This window comes from Alligator mississippiensis, chromosome 1 (assembly GCF_030867095.1).
Source record: "Alligator mississippiensis isolate rAllMis1 chromosome 1, rAllMis1, whole genome shotgun sequence".
In the NCBI taxonomy this organism is placed as follows: Eukaryota; Metazoa; Chordata; order Crocodylia; family Alligatoridae; genus Alligator; species Alligator mississippiensis.
In genome coordinates this window covers 447,814,293-447,835,328 of record NC_081824.1, presented here as the reverse complement: position 1 = coordinate 447,835,328, position 21,036 = coordinate 447,814,293, and the positions used below count along the sequence as shown (strand labels likewise).

The window sequence follows — 21,036 nt, the reverse complement described above, 5'->3', positions numbered from 1 at the left end:
CAGACCCAGCCAGCAGCTTTATCAGACCATTGAAGAATTCAAGTTTAGTTTATATTTTATTTGTGGATAGGTGGCGCTTTCAGCATATATCCCTGGCCATGAGTGACTAACTTTTCTTGGTTTCTCAAAGGCCAAATCCTCCTTTGTCACCCTTGTGTAAGTGGTCAAAGCAGAAAAATCAGCCAAGTGAGCAGTGTAGGTGCAGAGTCCACGCTGGCAGATTCCCCCTGTCTTAGTAGAGTTGTGGTGACAAACTTGGCAACAGCCTGACACTAATGTTTAGAAACAGGTAGACGAGTGATAGTGACTCCCTGGCCAGATATTCTTGCTCAGGACAGAATGGATTAGATGCCATTGTAGGAGCCATAGCCAAGTTATGCTCTTGTTTCTGTGCCCTTCAGCCACGCTGGTTTGGGATTTCACCCACCGATTCCCCATAGTCCCTGCATAAAGCCCACTCACTTGGTAATTTAACTGTATGGCAGGTGGGACAATCTTATCCGTTTTGAGGAAAACAAACTTGTTATGTTATATTTAGATGAGGTTCTGTATTAAAACTGAAATGCAAACTGTGTTCTCTCTTACCGTGTTATCTTTGTGAAGTGAACAATAATATTAGAAACTGCTCAAGCTCAAAGACTTGGGGCACCTATACACATGACTGACCTCTGCCCTGACGTGTGCTAATTAGCACACATTGATTAATCGAGTCTGCTGAAGCATGCTAATTAGTGCTCTCCAGCAGCCTCTGTGTCATGTATATTCAGCATCGCCACGTTTCAAAATGGCAGCAGGGGTACTTTAACTAACATGTTGAACAAGCTTTAGCTAAAGTGCCCCTGATGTTGCGGGCGCTTTAATTAGATTGGCTTTCAGAGCTACTCTAATTTAAGGTGCCCCTTCCCCTCCCTCCCCCTCCCCAGCCTAGAGCACGTGTATAGATACCCTCGGTGTCTGATTCTTCGCTCCCTTCAGCCTAGTGCAGTCACGGCAAAGTCACCAACCCAGTGCAGTCAGTGCATCACTGCAAAGTGAACCTGATCCACCACTTGTTCCCCATTGGATTTCAATAGACTTACACTGGAATAAAACTTGGAGTAATGCAGTGAGGAATCAGTCCTATTGCATATCAAACTGGTGTAAAATACTGTGAGTGGAATAAGTGAGAGGGGGCCCTTTGATGCAATGATGTTTTAATTCCCATTTTGCACTCGATTTGCCCTGTTGTCAGTCACTGTAGCAGACAGTTGAAAACTAGACCTTGGTCTCTGCAAAAAGAAAGTAAAAACAAGCACGAACTCAATCTGGTGCTTGTGTTTCCCTTCAATACTAAATCACTCTCAGTGCCACATTTCATTATTGAACATTACTGAATACATTAATTACTCTCTCTTTGTAAATCTTTCAGCAATTAATGGGAAGATCTACAACAACCTTCTTGGTCTAACGATGAATAAGGGTGAAAACACTAACTGGTACTTGATAGGAATGGGAAATGAAATCGATATACATACAGTCCATTTTCATGCACAGAGCTTCATCTTCAAGGTTGGTGAAAGCAAAGCAAAACCTTTACATTGTGAGGGGGAATTTCTTTGGACACATTCAGCTTCTTGTCTGATCTAGCAGGCATTGCTGCAGCATCAGTTCTGACTTCAGTGAGAGCTATGACTGTGAAGGAACCACAGAACTGGATAGAACTTTGTAAAGGTCCTGGTTAATGCGACTTTAAATGGTGAAATATGAATGAATGTCAACAATAAAGTGTGAGGTTATTGTAGGATACTGTGTGATGGTTAAAACACTCAGCACACGGAACCTTGTGTAGATAGCTGAGTGAAGCCAGTAGGAAATGTACCTGTTTTATTTTAGAGTTCAGTTTAACCCTATGGATTATATCTCAACGTGGAAAAAAGTATTTGTAGCAATCTGTGTTAATGTGGATTGCCTATGGGCACCACCTCTGTTGTGTTAGGTATTGTATACACATATAATAAGGAGTTCAGTTTATGTTCAGTTCAGAACCTCTACATGAATGCATAGTTCTTGGATTCAGTAATGGAAGCCTTAGCAATGCTGTTTTGTCTTGCTGCAGACAGATAAAGATCACAGAGCAGATGTGTATGACCTTTATCCTGGGACATTTCAAACAATTGAACTTGTAGCAGATAATCCTGGAACGTGGCTTCTGCACTGTCATGTAGCTGACCACATTCATGCTGGGATGGAGACAACTTATACCATCAATGAATCAGGTACAGTATCATGAATGCTGTTTCCTGACCACACACTGGGATTACAACTACTCAGAAAAAGGGCAGGCAAAGAAGAAACAAAATACTAGATTCAGCACCGCTGGTGTAGGGAGATGGAAATTATTGCACACTCTTATGTCCTAGCAATATCTGTTTCCTGGGAGAGGGCAAACACATGTGCTCAGCAGCTTTAAAACCATGTGAGGATTCATAGGAGTTTTTCTTCCTGATGGCGATACAGGAAACTGGTTTTCTGGGTTGTGTTCTCTTACGCTGTTCCTGCAACAGGTCTTGTCATAAGAGATCATTGCAAGAGAATCTACTGCTTTAAACCAGATAAACAACTAGTGAATATGGCCTGTACACTTGTAGAAATCAGAAGCAAAAAAAGCTTACTAGATCATCCAAGAGGGCAACCAAAAACTGGATCTAACAATAATCTCTGTGGTAACCCAGTTAGCAGCAACAGCTCATACTAAAACTATCTGCTTGGCACTTTGAAAGCAGGCACAAGGTATCACAAATAGACACTCAGAAATTGAGGCCTCAAAATTTGAAGGATGCTTAAAGCATAATTTGTCCCTTAAAACCAGAGAGTACTTTGACCTGGATTGATTGTAGATTTGTGCTCAGAGCAAAGGATTTTAAGAGCTGAATTGCCACTCACTGGGTGCATTTCCATCTATCCTATGCTATAAGAAATACTCTGGTGCAGTTTGCAGCAGAGTCAGCTGCTCCTGGGCCCAGTGTTTACATGTGCACCTGGGACTGCTGCACTTTGAGTCAGGGCAGAGAAGCCCCAGGCTGGCAGGGGCCCAGGAGTTCAGCCCCAGGCTCTGGGTGGCGGCATCAGGCTGTGTTGGGCCTGGCTGGGGCACGAGGGTGCTACAGTGCATGGCTAGGTGGCAGGCAGCCACCGCACTTTAACATGCTTGTGCTCCAGCCAGCTCCTGTCACTGTCTACACATGTGTTTCTGTGGAGTAAATTAATTTGTATCTGTGTATTGTAGTACTGTCAGGGACAGTACTATCCTATGGCAGAGTTAACTAATTTACTGGGTTCTAATACTAGTGCACATGTAGACTGTGATGCTTTACTGTGGAGCTAATTAATCAACTGCAGTAAAGCGTATGTATAGATGCATCCACTGTGACCCAGTGTACCAAAATCTGGTTAGAATTTGAAACAGAAATTCTGCTTGATTCTGAAATCCTGCTACTGATGTTTCATGGGAGACACAGTTCAGGTCATCCATGGTCAAGTTCCCTATGAGCCAAACTCCTTTGCCAGAATCCTGGGTAGCCATGTGATGGCCACAACATACAGTCACCCTCACATACAGGAGAAGCCATGGTGCTTCACTGGAGATATCATTTGATTAGAGAGTCCAACATACAGACCATAAAGGAACAGGATGCATCTGAATGTACCAGAATGATAATTCCCATGAGGAACCTTGAAGATGTTTTACAGTTGAAATATTTTGGTTTTCAAGCTAAATATTTCAGTTTTCAGGATTTCTCTGAAAACTCAATATCTTCCACAGAAGGAAAAAAGTTCCAACCAATACTCATTTTAAGCTGCTTGGAAAACAGCTAGAGAAAAGCTGTCCACTTTTTTTAAAGGCTTGTAAATATAAAGGGAAATGGGAAGTAGAAAAAATTCTTGGACTGGGGATAGGGAAGAATAGAAACAGACATACCTCCCAAACTTGCCAGAGTACAAAGCCCATTGGCTCCAGTGCAAATTGCCAACATGTAGCAGATGCAAAATCAAACTTAATTTGTACCATATTTGGGAGCTTTTCCTGTTAAATTATTTGGAAATTGTGCACATAGAGAACTTTTTCATTTTAGTGCTGGTGAAAGAACTGTTTATAAATTTGTCTCCAAAGTGCACATTCTGTCATAGAAATATATTCAGTGGACAAGCTGTACCCACAGCTGAGTAACTCCTGTCTTCTGGAACAGGCACTGAGAAAAAACCGGGAAAGAAAACACTGGACATATTTACATGTGAAATTAATGTAATGCATATTGCACCAGAGTTTATTGCTCTTGGATGCCATGTTTACATGTGCACCCAGGACCACAGCACGTTGAGCTGGGTTGGAGCAGCCCTGGCTGGCAGAGGGCCCCAAGGATCAGCCTGCCAGCCCAGGGCTGCTCTGACCCAGCTCAGCATGCTGCAGAGGAGCTGGCTAGGGCACAAAGGTGCTCCAGTGTAGGGCTAGCCAGCAGGTAACTCCCACACTGAAGCATCCACATGCCCCAGCCAGCCCCATCAGTGTCTATGCATGCGTTACTGTGTACTAAATAATGACGTTGTGGGATAGTGCTTGTGTTTACAAGTAGTAACCTAGGGCAAAATCAATTAGTTTCCTGCAGCCTAATAGGGCTGCAGGTGTAGACATGAGACTTTACTGCTGAGCTAATTAGCAGGGACCCTGGTTTTCTCTGATTTTAAAAGAATCCCCAATTTTCAGTTAAAAAAGGTAACCTCAGATCCACATGTTTCCGTGATTAAAACGAAACACCACTAAGGAAGAGGATTTTTGTCCTTAACTACCCTGGATTGATGGGCAATCAGCTCATGACTTTGTTGGCCTAATTATTTTTTCTGTTTACATTACCAAGGTAGAATAAATGATGCATTCACTATTGTTTAAGACCATTTAAAATCTTTATTAAATCTTGCTTTCACAAAGTTTTAATTTTTGTTATGCAGATAACCAAGGGTCTGTGGAAGGAATTACAACTATGGTATATGATCTAAAAACTGTAAAGGACAGCACTACTGTTAAGGGTATGGACCTATTTTAAAAAACTCAGTAATTTAGATTTCAGTCCATTGATGTGTATAGGTTTCTCACAAGCTGCTTCTTGTTTGACAGGCCATGACAGAGGAGGAGTAGAATTCCTTGGCAAAACTCTGGATCCTGGAGAAGCTAGTTCAACTCTTGTAGCCCTTTTTTTCATTGGACTTACTCTTCTGGTAACAGTGTTAATCCTCCTCAGCCTTATCACATGCCAGAGAAAAAGGACATATTACAGGGGTACGCATCGCAAGTGCATGCTGCCAACCGATTCCCTATAGCTCTGTTTTTAGGACTACTTTAGAGCAGTGGGTTTCAGGGCATGCTGCTGACATACTTCAGGCTAGATATAGGATTATGGAAATGTACAAAATGAGCATCCAATCTGGCAACAGTAGTTCAGCGTGTGTGAATGTGGGCTGCAGGCTTAGACTCCCACAGCCACAACCTGCTTGCTTTTGCAGCCTGATTTTGCTCTGCAAAAGTCAGTTGGAGCTTTGTCACCGAAATAGGCAGGAGCAGATTCAGGCTTATACTTGCTGATGTCAGTGAGTGCTCACCTGAGTATCTTAAGCAGGATTTGCTTCTGAGACCTCATCCCTTGCATCAAATGTCTGACTCACTCTGTAAAGCTTAATTAGGCCATGTTATTTCAAGATTTTGGAACAAGCTGTGACTGGAGCTATGTGTAGCTCAGCCAGTTAGGGGGTTCAGGACAAGTTCTCTCTAGTTGCTGTTCGTGTTTGTATTGCCAAGGGGTTTGAGGCTCAAGTAAGCAATAAAAAGCCTATTGGGAACCACAGTAACTCCAGTCATTGTATGTGCACATTATAATGAGCTCAAGATCCTCTATGGAGACTGGGAAACACTAGTGATAGTTTTGACCAGTGTAGGTTAAATTTCTAGGGATTACTTTTGCTCCCTTTTAAAGAACTGGGAGTAGAAATGGGGGCCAAAGCCTGTTGTCATTGATGTATGTATTCTCATTAACTTTCCTGGATTTGCGACCAGAGCACAAACCATGGGAGTTTTTCCATGCCCCTGGTTTTATAAGTAATGATTTTCTCTCAGACAAAAAATATATTAACCACAGAGAGAGGGATTTTAACAGAATCTTTTTGCCAGGAAGGTAACACACAGAGCTAAACAATGCCCTAAAGTATTGCCTGTCTTTGCAGAATTTGGCCCATACAACTCTGCTATGCTCAGCTTTTTTCAGTCTGCCAGATTTTGCAGGGTCTGTTGAAAATCTGGAAAAACTCTATTTGTTCATTGGGGGTACTCCAGATTTATACCAGCCTATGATCAGATAGTGGCTCAATGCATCTGCTGGAATTTAAGAACTATGCAGTGAGTGCCACATTTTTAAAGGTATCTAAATGGGATTTCAAAAGTGCTTCAACCCAATGAATGTTAATCACCTGGGCACTTCTAAGCATCACACTGGGTGTCTATCTATATGTCTAGACACCTGAATGAATACCTTTACAAATCTGATCCTGGGTTACCAAAGAGAAAGATGATTTTGTAATTGCTGCTTAATGTCAGCCTAATTCTGTGACCTTTCTTCACCCAGGGTAGTATCATACTCCCTGATTTCAGTGGGACTGCTCAGAAAGTCAGGACAGTGATCCCTGGTGTAAGGGTAACAGAATTAGGTCCTGTAACGTAGTGATACTTGAATGTGGATAGTTTGTTTTGTAGGTATTGTTTATTCCTGCAACAAAAGTATTCATGTTGACTACAGGCTTTGCAGGTACAGTACAGTCACATCATACGCGAACGTAACTTGCACAAATTCAATTATACACAGGGTGGGAGGGGGGGCAGGGCTTGAGTTTGCGGTGGCGGTGGGAGGTTTTGGCAGCGTGGTGATGGCCAGGTGACATGCAGCCATCCCCACCACCACCCCACGCTGCGCTGCTGCTGGCCACACAGCTCTAAGCACAGCTCCGCAGCGGCAGCAGGAGGTTTTGGAGGCAGAGGCAGTCACTGCTAGTCAAATCGCTGGCACGGTAATATGCAATTTGACTATACGCGATTTTTGCCTTACGTGCTGACTTCAGAACCTAACCCCTGCGTAAGATGCGACTCCACTATGTGTACCAGAGCAAAAGCTATTTTTGAGCAAAAGATTATTTTATCTGTGAAATAATTTATGTTCTGTATTTAAAAATGTTCTAAACACTGCAGGAAATTCCTTTGGTTCTTCCCTGCATATAAATTAATGATGTCCTGCATTAATGCCCAGGTTATCAACATATAAGTGGTATAAGTGACACTGTTTGTGTGAAGGGGGTTCCTCAATTTTGTCTTCTCTTGATTCTTTAAATAAAACAAAAACCAAATGCTAGATAAGGCCTGATCTTGCAATCATTTGTCATTCAGGAAGTCCTTTATCACCAACTGCTTGTGTAAGGGTTGCAGCACAGGGATCAAAAATAAGATAGCACTAACAGTCTGACCGTAAGTATCCCTTTGATCATAATGATTAATTTTAAAGCTTCCTATAGAGCTGGTTAACCTTAATTCCACCGAGGAAACCACAGATATTCTAAAGATAGTGTTCCTTTAGTTAGCAATCCTTACAATAAGGTCTCCTATTCTGTATTACATGCTGTTCATGTGTATAAAATACTTGCATACTGCACATAAATAATGTTAAAATCTCCATTTCGAATGGATCATAAATAAAGAAAAATTATTTTGGTATTTTTCTTTTTTTTTTCCTAGCTGATTTTTAAAATAGGATAAAAAATATGTTGATGGTGTAATTTAAGCCTGTTAAATAAAGCTCACTGTATTGATAATAAAAGTTTACTGTTATTCTGAACTTCTAACAGAGTTTCTTAAATACTGGAATGCTTTGTTTTGACCGGGAAGCTGGGCTATGGGCTTACCTTCAATGGCTTGGCTTGGCTTGCTTCCCCGCAGGGAAAGAGAAAGTAAAGTAAGGGGAGGGAGGGAGGGAGGGAGGGGGAAGGGGGAGGAAGTGGGTAAAGGAGTGCTCTCATTATTGACGTGTAGCTGGCCAGTGACTGTCACCCTTCCAACCCCAGTGCTCTGGGGGAGGGACAGAAAAAATGTATAAAAGGCGGCATTTTTTGAACTGCCCCAGCTTTCTGCCTTGGGTCACTTATTGAGATGTCCTAGCAGCTCATTGTCAGACCACTACGACTAGCAGCACTGATTTTTCTAAAGGATTCCCTGCTTGCTATCCTAGCAAGAGGGATTTCAGAATACCTTTTTATTGTAGGTGCTTTTATTTTATTATTATATTCATTGATTTATTCTTTTGAATGTTATACTTGTATTGGATAGGGTTACTATAGAATTTACTCTATATAGGAATTTAATATATATATTTGTTTTTATACATTCATTCTTTGCACCACACCAACGCTATTGAATTTATATACACAGACAGATATATTTTTATTGTGTTCATAAATCTCTTCACTGCACCAGACCTACATTTTTGAGTTCATATAGTAATGCAAATACATTGATATATTTCTGGAAAAGCAAGACATGAAACACATCGTGAAGTGTGGGGGGGAAAGGCAGGTGGCCGCACTGGCCAGCCTTCAGGGAGGAATGAAAGAGGTGGTAGAGGGAGAGCTGTAAGTTCCCCCCACACCAAACTGAGATGCAGCCTCTTTCCTCCAGCTAAAAGGGATGAGTCTGCTACAAGCAGCAAGGAGAGGGGAGCAGTGCCACTGCCTGTGCCCAAGACTGCATCCCCTCCACATACAGGAGCCATAACCCCCCATCCCCACCTCCACCATGATGACAACCACAACCAGCAGCACCAGCATTGCAGCCTACTCCACCCCTATGTCACTTCCCATGCTGAGCCTTCCACTGCCAGAGGAAGAGCTGGTGCTGGATCTGGATCTGAGTGCCATAGCAAGGGAAATTCTGGGGAAGGAGGGGGAACCAGCTGAGTTTGTGCTTGACACCCCTCGAGTTTCCCTTTGAGCCAGGTCTCCTTCCGCAGAAGGCACTTCAGAGGAGCTTGATGTAGAGGTGGAGGCAAGCAGCTCAGCTGAGTCCACTACTCTTGCTGTGCCTCTGCCTGCTGAGGAGGGGGAAAGTGAACCCGCGTCCCAGAAGCAAGCAGGTAGTGTGGTCTGGGATCATTTTGAGCTGGCAAATGATCCCATGTACGCTATCTGCCTGCACTGCCAAGCCAAAACCAGCCACAGCAAGGGAACCAGTCAAAACCAGCCAGGGCAAGGGAACAAAACATCTGTGAGGGGCCAGCAGGGGAGATTATGCTTAGGGGCAACCCACATGGGTTCATTAGGGGCAGGTCCTGTCAGACCACTCTGGTTGCCTTTTATGATCAGGTCACAAAATCCTTGGACACAGGTGTCGCGGTGGACATAGTCTTTCTGGACTTCAGGAAGACCTTCGACACTGTCTCTCACCCCATTCTCATTAAAAAAACTAGGCGATCGTGACATTGATGCCTACACAGTCAGATGGGTCACAAATTGGCTGGAGGGCTGCACCCAGAGAGTGGTGGTTGTTACCAAATTTGCCCATTACTTTGGTGTGTGCTCATTTATTAGGGATAGTTTCTAGGGTCTTGGTGATTCTGTCAATGTGCTGCTTGTGTTACTGTACGGAGCTGTATCGCTCCCTTCTGCAAGCCCTCACCCCCAGTGGAGCTATCTTGCAGGACTGAATCTCAATGGGACTGGGTTCCTCCAGTCACCAAATCAGTCATACACACAAACACACACAAATTAACATGACACGCCTGACCTGGCTGGGCTGATCAGCATGGACAGGCTGACACCCTCATATGCCAAGAATCAGTTCATAAGAGCAACGATAAAATGCAGTCAGACACAAGCACACAGGTGAACAGAATCCCTCTGAATCCGGCTGGGTGTCCAGCTGACACCCTCATGGGCCAGCATTCAGTTCATAAGGGCATGTCTGAGTCAAACTGGGTCAATCAGCCTGTACAAGCTGATCCCCTTATGTGTTTCAAACTCAGCACGTCCCAATCTTTGGCCTCTTGATGAGCAGACCCCACAATATTTTTGGGCTTCACAGGGATCTTTAGCTTAGGTAAAAGAAGCGTTGCTGCAGAGCACGGGAGGAAAGAGAAGCAGAGAAGGAAAAATATACCCAATTACTACCAGTTTGACTATAAAAGTTATTTATTGCTAAGCATATGAAATATATAATAGTACTAGTAGTAATAGACATGCAAAAGAAAAACAAACACAAACAATGACAATACTACCCTGGTTTCACTAAGTATTTGGGGAAACTTAGCTCAAGCTTAACTAATACAGTTCAGGTTCAGAAGTTTATGCCTAGAGAGAAGAGAGAGAGAGAGTGAGCGCTGGGATCTCACCTAGTCCAAGGTACTCAGGCTGCAAAGCTGACAGGCACAGTCCGTAGCACAATCCTTGAAGAGAGAGACGATCTGTTCTTCCAGCGTCCCAAGAATGACAAGGGATGGTGTCAGCACAGGAGTCGTCTTCTTCTTTCTCTTCTTCTTTCTCTTCTTCTCCTTAAAGCACACGCACTTTTTACAGATTTTTATACCCTCAGTTCAGCTGCTTCGAAGTATCCTTAATTGTGTAAATCATTGTCTTTTCTATTGACAAGGGGTTATCTGGTTTGGAACATCTCAGGAAACTTATTGATAATCAGGAAACACTTAAGATTAGGAAGTAACCAAATACTTGGGAGCCAGCTTGAGATTCCTATGGATGGCAGATATACTGATGGGATATCTCATGGTTTCTTCAGAAACAATAGATAGCTTGCAGCGTCAGGATTTTGGATTTTTACTTGTTGTGCACAAGCCTCAGCTTAACATGACTTTTCCAGATCTTACTATAGTCTTTTAACAGACTTAAGACAATTATTGGGGTGCTCATAACCTTTTGTGGAGAGGATTCCCACCAGTCGTCTTGGGAAAGGTATGACAACACCTGTGATTAGGGCTCCAACGGGCTGGACGCTGTGATGAACCCTTAACCATTGTTCAAATGTTGCCCATACCCCCTCTGACTCAGTCTCTTGCCTTAGCATTCCCTAACCCGGCAACCAAGTTTTAGTCAATCAAGTTTAAATAGGCCTCCCTATTTAAAGAGCTGAACATAGTGGGACCGGGGAATGCACGGCCTGAGATGCCTATTAAACTTAGAGGTGTGTGTGTGTCTGGGGGGGAAAAGTCCTTAGTAAATCCAGATTAGAACTGGTCTGATAAATGCTGAGCTGGGTGTGTGTGAACATGGGTTGATTAACATTTGGAGCACAGATTCCCCATCATGCAGTGCTCCCCTGCTTCTCTGGTCCCAGAATTCACTTCAGTCTCTGCTTCAGGCTTTCTGTTCTCCATCTCTCATGTAAATGAATGGTCATCTGGTTCCATCTCAGATGTAAATGAGACCTAGGGCAGTTGGTTCACTCTTGTCACCCTTATCTTGAGGGTCTTAGGTGTGTCTCTCACTGCATCTTAATCAGTTTCATTTAGGTAGAGGAGGGGAGGGAGGGCGGGGGTGAGTCCTTTGTGAGTCAGACAGACTGCATCCTGTGCCAGGGTTGCCCAAGAACACACAGCTGAGACATAACATAGTTGACGGGTCATTTTCGACCTGGAGGGATGTGAGCAGTGGAGTCACCCAGGGCTTGGTCCTTGGGTCCGCACTGTTCAACATCTTTATCAGTCACTGGGACGAGGGGGTAAAAAGCACCTTGTTCAAATTTGCAGACGACATTAAGATGTGGGTAAAGGTGGGTATGCTAGAAGGGAGGAACAGGCTACAACTAGATCTGGACAGGTTACAGGGGTGGGTGGATGAGAATAATATGGGATTTAATACTGACAAGTACAAGGTGCTGCACCTAGGGAAAAAGAACCAACAGCATACTTACAGGCTGGGGAACTCCCTTTCATCAGCACAGAGGCAGAAAAGGATCTTGGAGTCACTATTGATTCCAAAATGAACATGGGCCATCAATGTGAGGACACAGTCAGTAAGGCTAACTGCACCTTGTCATGCATCCACAGATGTATCACGAGCAGATCCAAGGAGGTGATCCTCTCCCTCTATGCGACATTGGTCAGGCCGCAGTTGGAGTACTGAGACCAGTTCCGGGCACCGCACTTCAGCAGGGATGTGGACAGCATCAAGAGGGTCCAGAGAAGGGCCACTTGCGTGATCAGGGGGCAGCAAGGCAGGCCCTATGAGCAGAGGCTACAGGACCTGAACCTGTTCAACCTCCACAGGAGAAGGCTGAGAGGGGATCTGGTGGCCATCTATAAACTTACCAGGGGGGACCAGCGGGGAATGGGAGAGGCCCTGTTCCCCCAAGCACTACCCAGAGTAACTAGGAATAAGGGCCGCAAGTTGATTGAGAGTAGGTTCAGGCTAGACACCAGGAGGCACTACTTCACAGTCAGGGTGGCCAGGATCTGGAACCAACTTCCAAGGTAAGTGGTGCTCTCTCCTACCCTGGAGGTCTTCAAAAGGAGGCTAGATAATCACATAGCCGGGGTCATTTGACCCCAGCATCCTTTCCTGCCCATGGCAGGGGGTCAGACTTGATTATCTGATTAGGTCCCTTCCGACCCTACCAACTATGAAACTATGAAACAACTATATAAGCACCATGGGGATGCTGATGCATCTCCACAGGCACCACCTCCTTGCCCTTGCTCCTCCTCAGCCTGGCACCAGTGGGAACGTGCCCAAAGGGAAGTCCCCCACTCACTCCAAAGCCCCCATCCCCACAAAGCAGAAGCAGGCCACCCCGGACCAGTGGGGGAAAGGCGGACAGGAAGGGGGGCACATTCCAAAGGTGAGCAAGCTCACCCAGAGAATTGGGGAGATGCTTGCTGTTGATGATCAGCCGTTCTCCCTAGTCAAGTGGCCAGGGTTCAGGCAGCTCGTGGTCTCATCATACCAAGTGCCCACATGCACCACCTTCAGTAGGACGGTGGTGCCATCCCTGTATGAAGCATGATGGGGTACTTGAGGGAGGAGCTGCGCAAGGCAGGTCCGTAGGTGGCCTTACACTTCACCTCGGACATCTGGAGCAGCCAGGGTGGAGATCATGCCTACCTCTCCTTCACAAGGCACTGGTGTGGCCAGGGGCTCTCTTTCAAGCCAAGGTGCTGGATGAGTCCCACACAGCAGCAGAGATCATGGGGGCCATGAACTGCTTGGTGCAGGGGTGGCTTGCTGGGCAGGGTCAGCTCACCCACAGGTTCACGGTCACTGACAATTGGGCCAATATGGTTAAAGCGGTCCTTAATGCCAACTTTGTTGGCATCCACTGTGTGGCACACAAGTTGCACCTTGTTGTCAGGGATGCCTTGGAGGGGGACAGGGCTGCTGGTGGTGGCACTGCCACTACCAGCCAGCTCATTTCAAAATGCAGGAAGGTGGCAGGCTACTTCCACTGGAGCATCCGGGTGGGAGCAAGATGCTGTGGGATAAACAAAAAGAGCTGAACATCCCACAATGCAAAATCATTCAGGATGTGGAGACTTGGTGGAACTCCACATACCTGATGCTCGAGAGGCTGGTGGAGCAACAGAAGGCCATCCATAAGATGGCCTTGCTCGGGGAGATCAGGATCAGCGAGCAGCTCCCTGAACAGAGCTGAGTGGGATACCATCTCCCAGATCTTGGTGATCCTCAAGCCCTTCCTTGAGGCCACCAAGAACCTCAGCGCTGCTGATGCCCTCCTTAGCCAGGTGATCCCCTTAGTGAGGGAACTTCAGAGCCAAATGGAGAGCTTCCAGGGAATCCTTTCCTAGGAAGACTTTCAACTCAGGTTGGAGCCACCCTAGTTCCTCATTTATGCTTCCCATCTGCTTATCCTTCTACCCCCACAACCCAAATTTTCATATATACCTGTTTCGTAACAGGTTTATTCCTCTAACTAGTAGTTGCATAGTTATTTTTTGAGCTTTGCTGAAATGCTTAGTAAAGTAGTCCTTTCTTTTTTTTTTTATTGATTATCTTGCCCAGCTTTTTTTTTTTAATTGATGATCTTGCCCAGCCTATTGAATTCAATGCAGAGCTTTCATTTGCAATCATGTGTTTGTTGTGCCAGCAGAGATCTGGCTTGGGTACTTTGGCTGGGTCAAAGTGACTTGAGAGGGAGAGGCAGTCAGCACTTCCTTAGATGTTATTAAGCATCCAATCCATCAGCCCACAACGAGTTATGTTTCCCACAGTGGCATCAAACTGTTGTTTTTCAAGGTACCTCATGACTTCCTGGAGAATATCCCCCACGTTGTAGCCTTTCTTGGATGCTTTTTCGGCTAGCAAAGGAAGCTTCTTCAGATCCTCCTCATTTCCATGCATGAATGACAGATTTGGCAAATTCAACTGGGAAGCAGCCATCCACTGGAGGATAGCCTGAAGCTCTTTGTTTTGTGAACTGCTGTTGGCATTCTGGCTGGTCACTATCACTTGAGAACCTGAGGATGAACCTGTAAGTGGGTTTCCATTCTGTTTTGATTGTGAAGCTCCTCTGGATGTTGCTTGAGCTTTTGCAGATGAGGCACCAAATGCATTGGGGTCCTCTGATGAGTCACCTATAGCTAAGTCGGCACCACTGCCTTTGACCATGAAGAGACACAGCTTCATTGCAGATTCCACCAGTTGGTCAATAAATTGCTTGTTGACCTGATCCATATTGTCAAACCGCTCCATGGCTGAATTGGGCTGCTTGGCTACAGCCTGTTTGCCAGGCTCGCATTCATTGGCAGCAGCATGCTTTAAGCTCTTATTTGTTTCACTGGAACTGTTTTCTGTATTGAATCCAGCTTCACACAAGACCTTCTGTATGATGGACAAGAGGATACTTGATATGTCTCCCTTTTGGGAGTTGAGCTGCTGTTGGTAATCGTCCCTTGTCCCTGCTGGCCTTGACCCAGAAGTCTCTGCAAGGGACTTGGAACTTTGGCTGTTCCCAGCTTTTTCGAAATGTGAATCCCGAGAAGCATACCCAAATGAAGTGGCATCTGACTCACTAGAGTCCTTGCCATTGTTTGTCTGTTGCAATAGATGTTGTTGTATCAGCATTAAGGCAGTCACAATGAGGTCTTTTGCATACTTATCCATTGAGCAGTGCTTTTCTGAAGGGTTGCATGAAGATGATTGCGATTTGTTTCCTCCTTTTTCCTTGTCTTTTCCAGAGCTATGCATTTCACTTTTCATTGCTGTAAACTGCATGGCTTGAGATTTTGGGTCCTGGGACCCTGATTTAAGTGATGTAAATGCTAGACTTTGAGACCTGGATTGTCCTTTATCTTCTGCTAGGATTTGAAAAAGGCGTTTCGCCATTGCTTCCAAAATTTCAGTAGATTTCTGGCTCGCTACATTGAATAGATTTTTCTTCACCGTAGCAACAAAATCAGAGTTTGTCATGAGCTCACCTGTAACATTATGCAGGTTTTTCATTATTGAGTCTATTAAGTCTGATATAACATCCCTGGTATGTTTGAGGAGTACTTTCTTCAAAACTACACAAGCTGGAAGTGTATGTTTCCCATCTTTTTGGACTTTCGTGCTCTTCAAGAATGAGAACATCATATTTGAAGCAACCTGGTTTGCATAAACCATTAGCCCTTTGCTGACAGAAGTACCAGAATCATCTTGCCTGGAGTTTTTGGCTTGCTGATACATTTGACTATCTGAAGGTTTTTCTCCTTGTTTGCAGCCCTTTTGATTGGACATCTCGCCATAGAAAAGTGATGTTTTCTTGGAGCCTGAATTATCTTCTCCCTTAGTAGTCCTCTCTTGAAATGCCTTGGGAGATGGAAGCTTACCACAAGCATCTTGTGTGCTTGCTTCAACAGCTTCATTCACCATCTGTGTTGCAATTTTGCTCACAGAGCCATAGATATTATTTTTCCCTTCATGAGTGGATCCATGAATTGCTTGATGTATACAGTTTTGGGCAGTTCCTTCCAGTTTGTCTGTGATCTCCTTACTTGCCATTTGAGCAACCAAGGAACAGAGTTTATTTACATAGTATGAAACATCATCAGTGTCTCCCTTGTTTCCTTTTTGAGTGCCAGCACACTTTAATGATGTGTCATTGTTCTGGTACAGTGGTGTATTTTTGAAGTTGTCACTACCTTTGTGTTTCTGTGGATTGTCTGAAGGAGCCAGCGCATGCTGGAATCCAACTGCATATTTCTGAAGGTCATTGTTGAGCCAGCTCATAATGCTAAGTTCATCAGTTGAACCTTGTTTAAAAAGACAAATTGCTCCTTCAGTCTTAGAATGATCTTGTTTTTCATTGTCTTTTATTACAATGACCTCCTTTTCCTCCATATTTACTAGATCAAGTTCATTTGAATGTTCAGAGATGCTGCTGGACTGGCTTGCAGCTTTCTTTGCTTTTGGATCGTTGTCTTTTAAATTCAGGCTGGAGATGTCAACAAAAGCGATCACTTTACGGTCCTGGTCCGTCTGTCCTTCAGGTTTGTATAAGTCTACTTTACACAGGCCTGCCTGGCTGTGTAGCCAGTCAACTTCCTGAGACATCTTTGCAGGTTGACGATGGAACTGTACCCAGGACCGTAAAGTGTCCTTCTGTCAGCTGAGCTGCAGCGATGACCCTGCCAGTCTCGATGTTACCTCTTCTCTCAACTTCCCATGCTCTTTTGCTGCCAGATTTGATGTTCACTGTGTTGCCCTTTGGTTTCTATAGCAGCACTGACATCACAAAGATTCAGTTTTGCCAACGGCTAGTGATGTGTTGGCCCTGGTTCAGCATTCACCGTTATCCTGGTCTTTGCCTTAGGTTGTAATAAATCTATTTCCTTGGGTTTTGGAGGGTGTTTTCAGATGGGACTGGAGAAGTGAGGGTATGGGAAATCTGTTTCCCTCTCCTCTCCATCCTCATCTCCCAACCCGTGATTTAAAAATGAGGTGGCAACAACTCTTACTAAACTATTCTTTGGGATATACAGTTAACGCAATGATAGTTTAGCACAGTTTAGTTTCTGGTTAGAAGAGGGAGTTTGGTAAGCAGTTTGGTCTTACAGTCCAAGCTCTGCATTGAATTCAATAGGCTGTCATATACAAGCTGGGCAAGATCATCAATAAAAAAATTAAAAAATAAAGGACTACTTTATTAAGTATCTTAGCAGAGCTCAAAAAATAACTATGCAACTACTAGCAACAGCATGAAGAATAGCTCAGCAACAGTCTATAATGGCGGAACAAAACACCTCTCGGTGTGAGAAACTTGTTTCTCTCTCTTTGCCATGTTTTGTCTTCTAATTTTTCCCTAGTGCTTTCCCTTTTTCTTTCAGTCTTACAAATATAGAATCTGCCCTTTTTTTCCTTTGCTCCTCTACCTCTTGAAATAAAACCCATAAAAAACCAGTGATAGTGCAAATAAGATGTAAAACCTGGTTCATGCAAACGTTCCTAAAACTCTTGCTAGTACACTGTTGAAAAATCCTAGAACCATAGCAATTACATGTGGAAAAGATTTTTTAAATTGTTTGATGAACCTCTTAACCGGTGCAGAATTTTTCCCTACAAACTATTTTCCTTTGTTTCATCTGATTTTGTTTTATTACACTTCCCTTTATAAAATATCACCCAGCTGGGAGCTGTGGAGAAGATGGATGACTTTGCAGTAGAGCTTCACAGGAAACTTCTGGTAGATTATGTCTATAGTAGGCATGCTTCAACTGGAAGCTGAAAAGGTCCAACTGAGCTTTCCCTTCAGTTACAATTCTGGGCTGTTGGAAGCTGGGCCAGGATTGGAGACTGAAACTGAGATCAGGGAGCTGCTTCTTCCGATGCTCTTAGTGGACCTCCCTGCCACCACATACACACAACGACTTTACTGGAAGCAGGGAGTGTGAAGGAAGAAGGATAATGCAGGAGGTCTTGCAACTTAGTGGGACCTCAAGTGAGGAATGCAAAGATGAGCTTGTGAGGGGGAAGAGCATCCAAAACCTCAGCATGCTTGTGAGGGGGAAGAGCATCTAAAACCTCAGCATGTGGTCTGAAAGCTGACACTTCTGCTTCCTTCCCAATTCTCTCTCTAACGAGCATGACTTCCTCTATTTAGGGGTTTATCAGCATCCTTTTTTCTCCACAGGATGGTCAACCATTGGGAGATGTTGAAAGCCATGCCAGTAACAAGTCTATGCTCATGGTGCCATGCAGGCGTCTGCAGTTTACAACTGGTGTGACCAGGCTCAAGTAAAGACTGACTAGCCAGGGTCCTCATCATCCACAAGTAGCAAGAAGTCCTAGTGCTTGGTGTTGGGGCAGGACACAAGAGTAAGGAAGTGGAGAGTGCTGAGCCTGAGTATATACATATGTTTACAGGAAGTCAACTTCCTAGACACTGAATGGGGAGGTGTGTGAGGTGGTAGTGAGACATGACCCAACGACAGAGGTTAGAAGTGGGTAGGGGGCATCCTCCAAGAGGAGTTGCTTGAGATAAGAGAATATTATAGGGATTATAGGATGGCTTTCATCTCCTGGAGTACAGTAGTTGGGAGGGAATGCATGGGTGACCCTATGAGCCAAACCTTGCAAGAATGGGCCTTCTAACCCCCTATACACTAAGCATGAGTGCTGTATAGCAGTGGTTCCATACAGCAGTCTTCCTCATTGGCATCTTCCACAGACAGGGTCACTGAAACCAGCTTCTAGATCCTGAGGAAGCCATGGTAGAAGAATAGTAGTCCAGTGGGATCTCAAGCGAGACCTTGTATGGCAAAGCTGGTGATTGCCTATGAAAGCTCAGGCCTCTCTGAACCAATTAGTTTGAAGTCAGGCAGAACACAGGGCAGACCTGACACCTTAGAACTAACACAGCTAATCACTTCATAGATATGCCATTACATCTAATGTGGACCCAGGCATACCAGTGTAAAGCTTTCTCATACCAGTCTTCCCAATTCATGTGGGAATCATTGCACTACTATAAAATAGCTTTCTGCAAGTATAACAGCAGAGCAAGCAAGGACTGCATACCTGGGTGAATGAGCCACTGAAACTGGATACCAGCTTCTCCAGCACAGAAAGGGTGTTGACACTTGGTTTCTTTGATAGTATTTTGGGGCTGAGGACAGACCACTTGAAAAGCACAACCAAAAAGTCCACTGGTAGAAAGAATAGTTGTTGAAAATAATCGTTGTCTACTTTTATGTTTCATGAGGCACAGTTGTGTTTTATGTGACTGGGTGGGTTACCATCCTGCTGCTAAATCAGGTTATGTTCACTTCCGATGCTAGTAGATTATGAGCCTGACAAGCAGAAGACCAAAGAGATATACCATGTACATTTCCTAAAGCCATGGAAAGAAGGAGAAGCATTATGGGTAGCTCCGTACCCTGACGAGCCAGAATTAGGACCCTCTCTGGAAGAGTCGGAAGGGCGGGAGGCAGTAGAGCTAGGCATACGGTTGACTGAACAACAGAGAATCCAAGCAGCACTCCGTTTACTTTTAACATTATACTGGAATAAATACCAGCTTTAATTTAAATTACAGGGGAAGAGGAAGACTAAAACAATACCAACATAAAATATGACAATGTCACTTACTCGCACACGAAGCAAACATGCTTTCAGTATGCTTGCGTGCTTAAATGCAAGCCGAAAAGGAAAAGTACACCCACTGAATATTTTCAGAATCATACAATCAGTACAAGTCAGCAGTGCCTAGCCAAATTTATGAAGGGGAGAACAGATAACATTACAGGGATGATGAGTAGGGAGCCATTTCAAACATCCTACCCTTCAGTTATTTATTCAATTCATCTCATAAACCAGATACAAATAATCAGGGACACAGAAATGTGCTATGGGTGCTGAACAACTCTAGTAGTACCACTAGTGTTCACATTTGAACCAGTCCCAAACAGTCACAGGAAAGGAAGATACTCAGAACCTGTGGTTGTAACCATTTCCAACCAGACTCTTAGCAGGCATTAAAATATACAACTCAGTAGAAATAAAGCCAGTTAAAACTGCCATTTTAAATGACTAGGCACTTTGGAGAGGCAAAGGATGTATGTCGTGCTTGTAAAACAGGTAAGGACTCACCCCAGCAGTCAAAGGATGACACTCTGTATCAAGAGGGGAAGCCGAAAGAATCACAACTGGCATCAGAAGTCATTCTGCGGTCAACATCTGACCAGGACAATCCAATCCAAAAATCCGGATTTATTAGGGTAAATCTGTCTGGAAAAATAAGGGTCTTCTAATAACTGAATCCTGTATTCCTACTATTCCCCTAAGACTGAGGAAGCCCATAAAACCAGGAAGGGACTATGTGACAAATGCAGTGGCCCCCCTGATCTTATCAGGCTCTTGCTCCTGCTTCCCAGGGTCTCACCCTGCTTCCTTACCTTCTGTGCCTTGTTATTGAAAGTAATGAGGGGAGGCTGCCCCCAGAAACAGGTGAGTGTAGGTGCTATCTCTCTCTTTCTCTCTCTTTCCCAGCATTCGTCACCCCCAGACCTTAAGGACTAAAGGTTTAGTGCCTTAAGGACTAAATCTGTTGCATCCTTCTGTGCCTACTGCCATGCCCATGCCTCACAGGTGTTACTCTGTTGCCATTTGATCCCTTGTTACAAACTTTAGTCTATGGGCTACTCTGGCTGTTAGCTGGTGGCCCAGGCCCACAGTCTCTGGCCTGGCCTTTTCAGTCTCCACAGCCTTCACTATCTCACTAGTCCTCAGGCCTGATGGCACTGTCTTGCCCTGTTTCAGCCTGCCTGGCATCCCTGCCCAGGGCAAGGCATCTCTGCACTCTGCCTCCCTCACAGCATTTGGGCTTCAGCCCCACACAGCTCACCAGGTCCCCAACCATGGCAAGTTTCTGTGCTGGGTGCCCTGTGGCCTCCAGTCTGTTCCTTGTAGCCACATCCTTTTCTCTGGTTATACAACAAACATAAATAAGCACAACTAAAATACATTCATCCTGCA

The 21,036-nt window shown here is 44.5% G+C and overlaps 2 protein-coding genes across 3 annotated transcripts in view; one reads left to right on the top strand and one right to left on the bottom strand.

Annotated features, from left to right (window-relative positions):
- HEPHL1 (hephaestin like 1) overlaps nt 1-7,904 on the top strand; it is a 61,698-nt gene extending 53,794 nt beyond the window's left edge. For both annotated transcript variants that reach the window (XM_019483632.2, XM_006266113.4), the window contains 4 exons: nt 1,409-1,548; nt 2,096-2,255; nt 4,984-5,061; nt 5,150-7,904. In XM_019483632.2, coding sequence (XP_019339177.2) covers nt 1,409-1,548; nt 2,096-2,255; nt 4,984-5,061; nt 5,150-5,352 — 581 coding nt within the window. In that variant the 3' untranslated portion in view covers nt 5,353-7,904. The remainder of the gene's footprint in view (nt 1-1,408; nt 1,549-2,095; nt 2,256-4,983; nt 5,062-5,149) is intronic.
- A 6,115-nt stretch (nt 7,905-14,019) lies between these two features.
- LOC102569318 (A-kinase anchor protein 4-like) lies at nt 14,020-16,735 on the bottom strand. Its single transcript, XM_059726799.1, has one exon. The coding sequence runs from the start codon at nt 16,615-16,617 to the stop codon at nt 14,239-14,241; it is 2,379 nt and encodes a 792-aa protein (XP_059582782.1). The 5' UTR covers nt 16,618-16,735; the 3' UTR covers nt 14,020-14,238.
- Between the last annotated feature and the right edge of the window lie 4,301 nt (nt 16,736-21,036).

Bases quoted from the DNA above. Each gene is read 5' to 3' on its own strand.
- LOC102569318 (XM_059726799.1), bottom strand. From the start codon at position 16,617: ATGTCTCAGGAAGTTGACTGGCTACACAGCCAGGCAGGCCTGTGTAAA.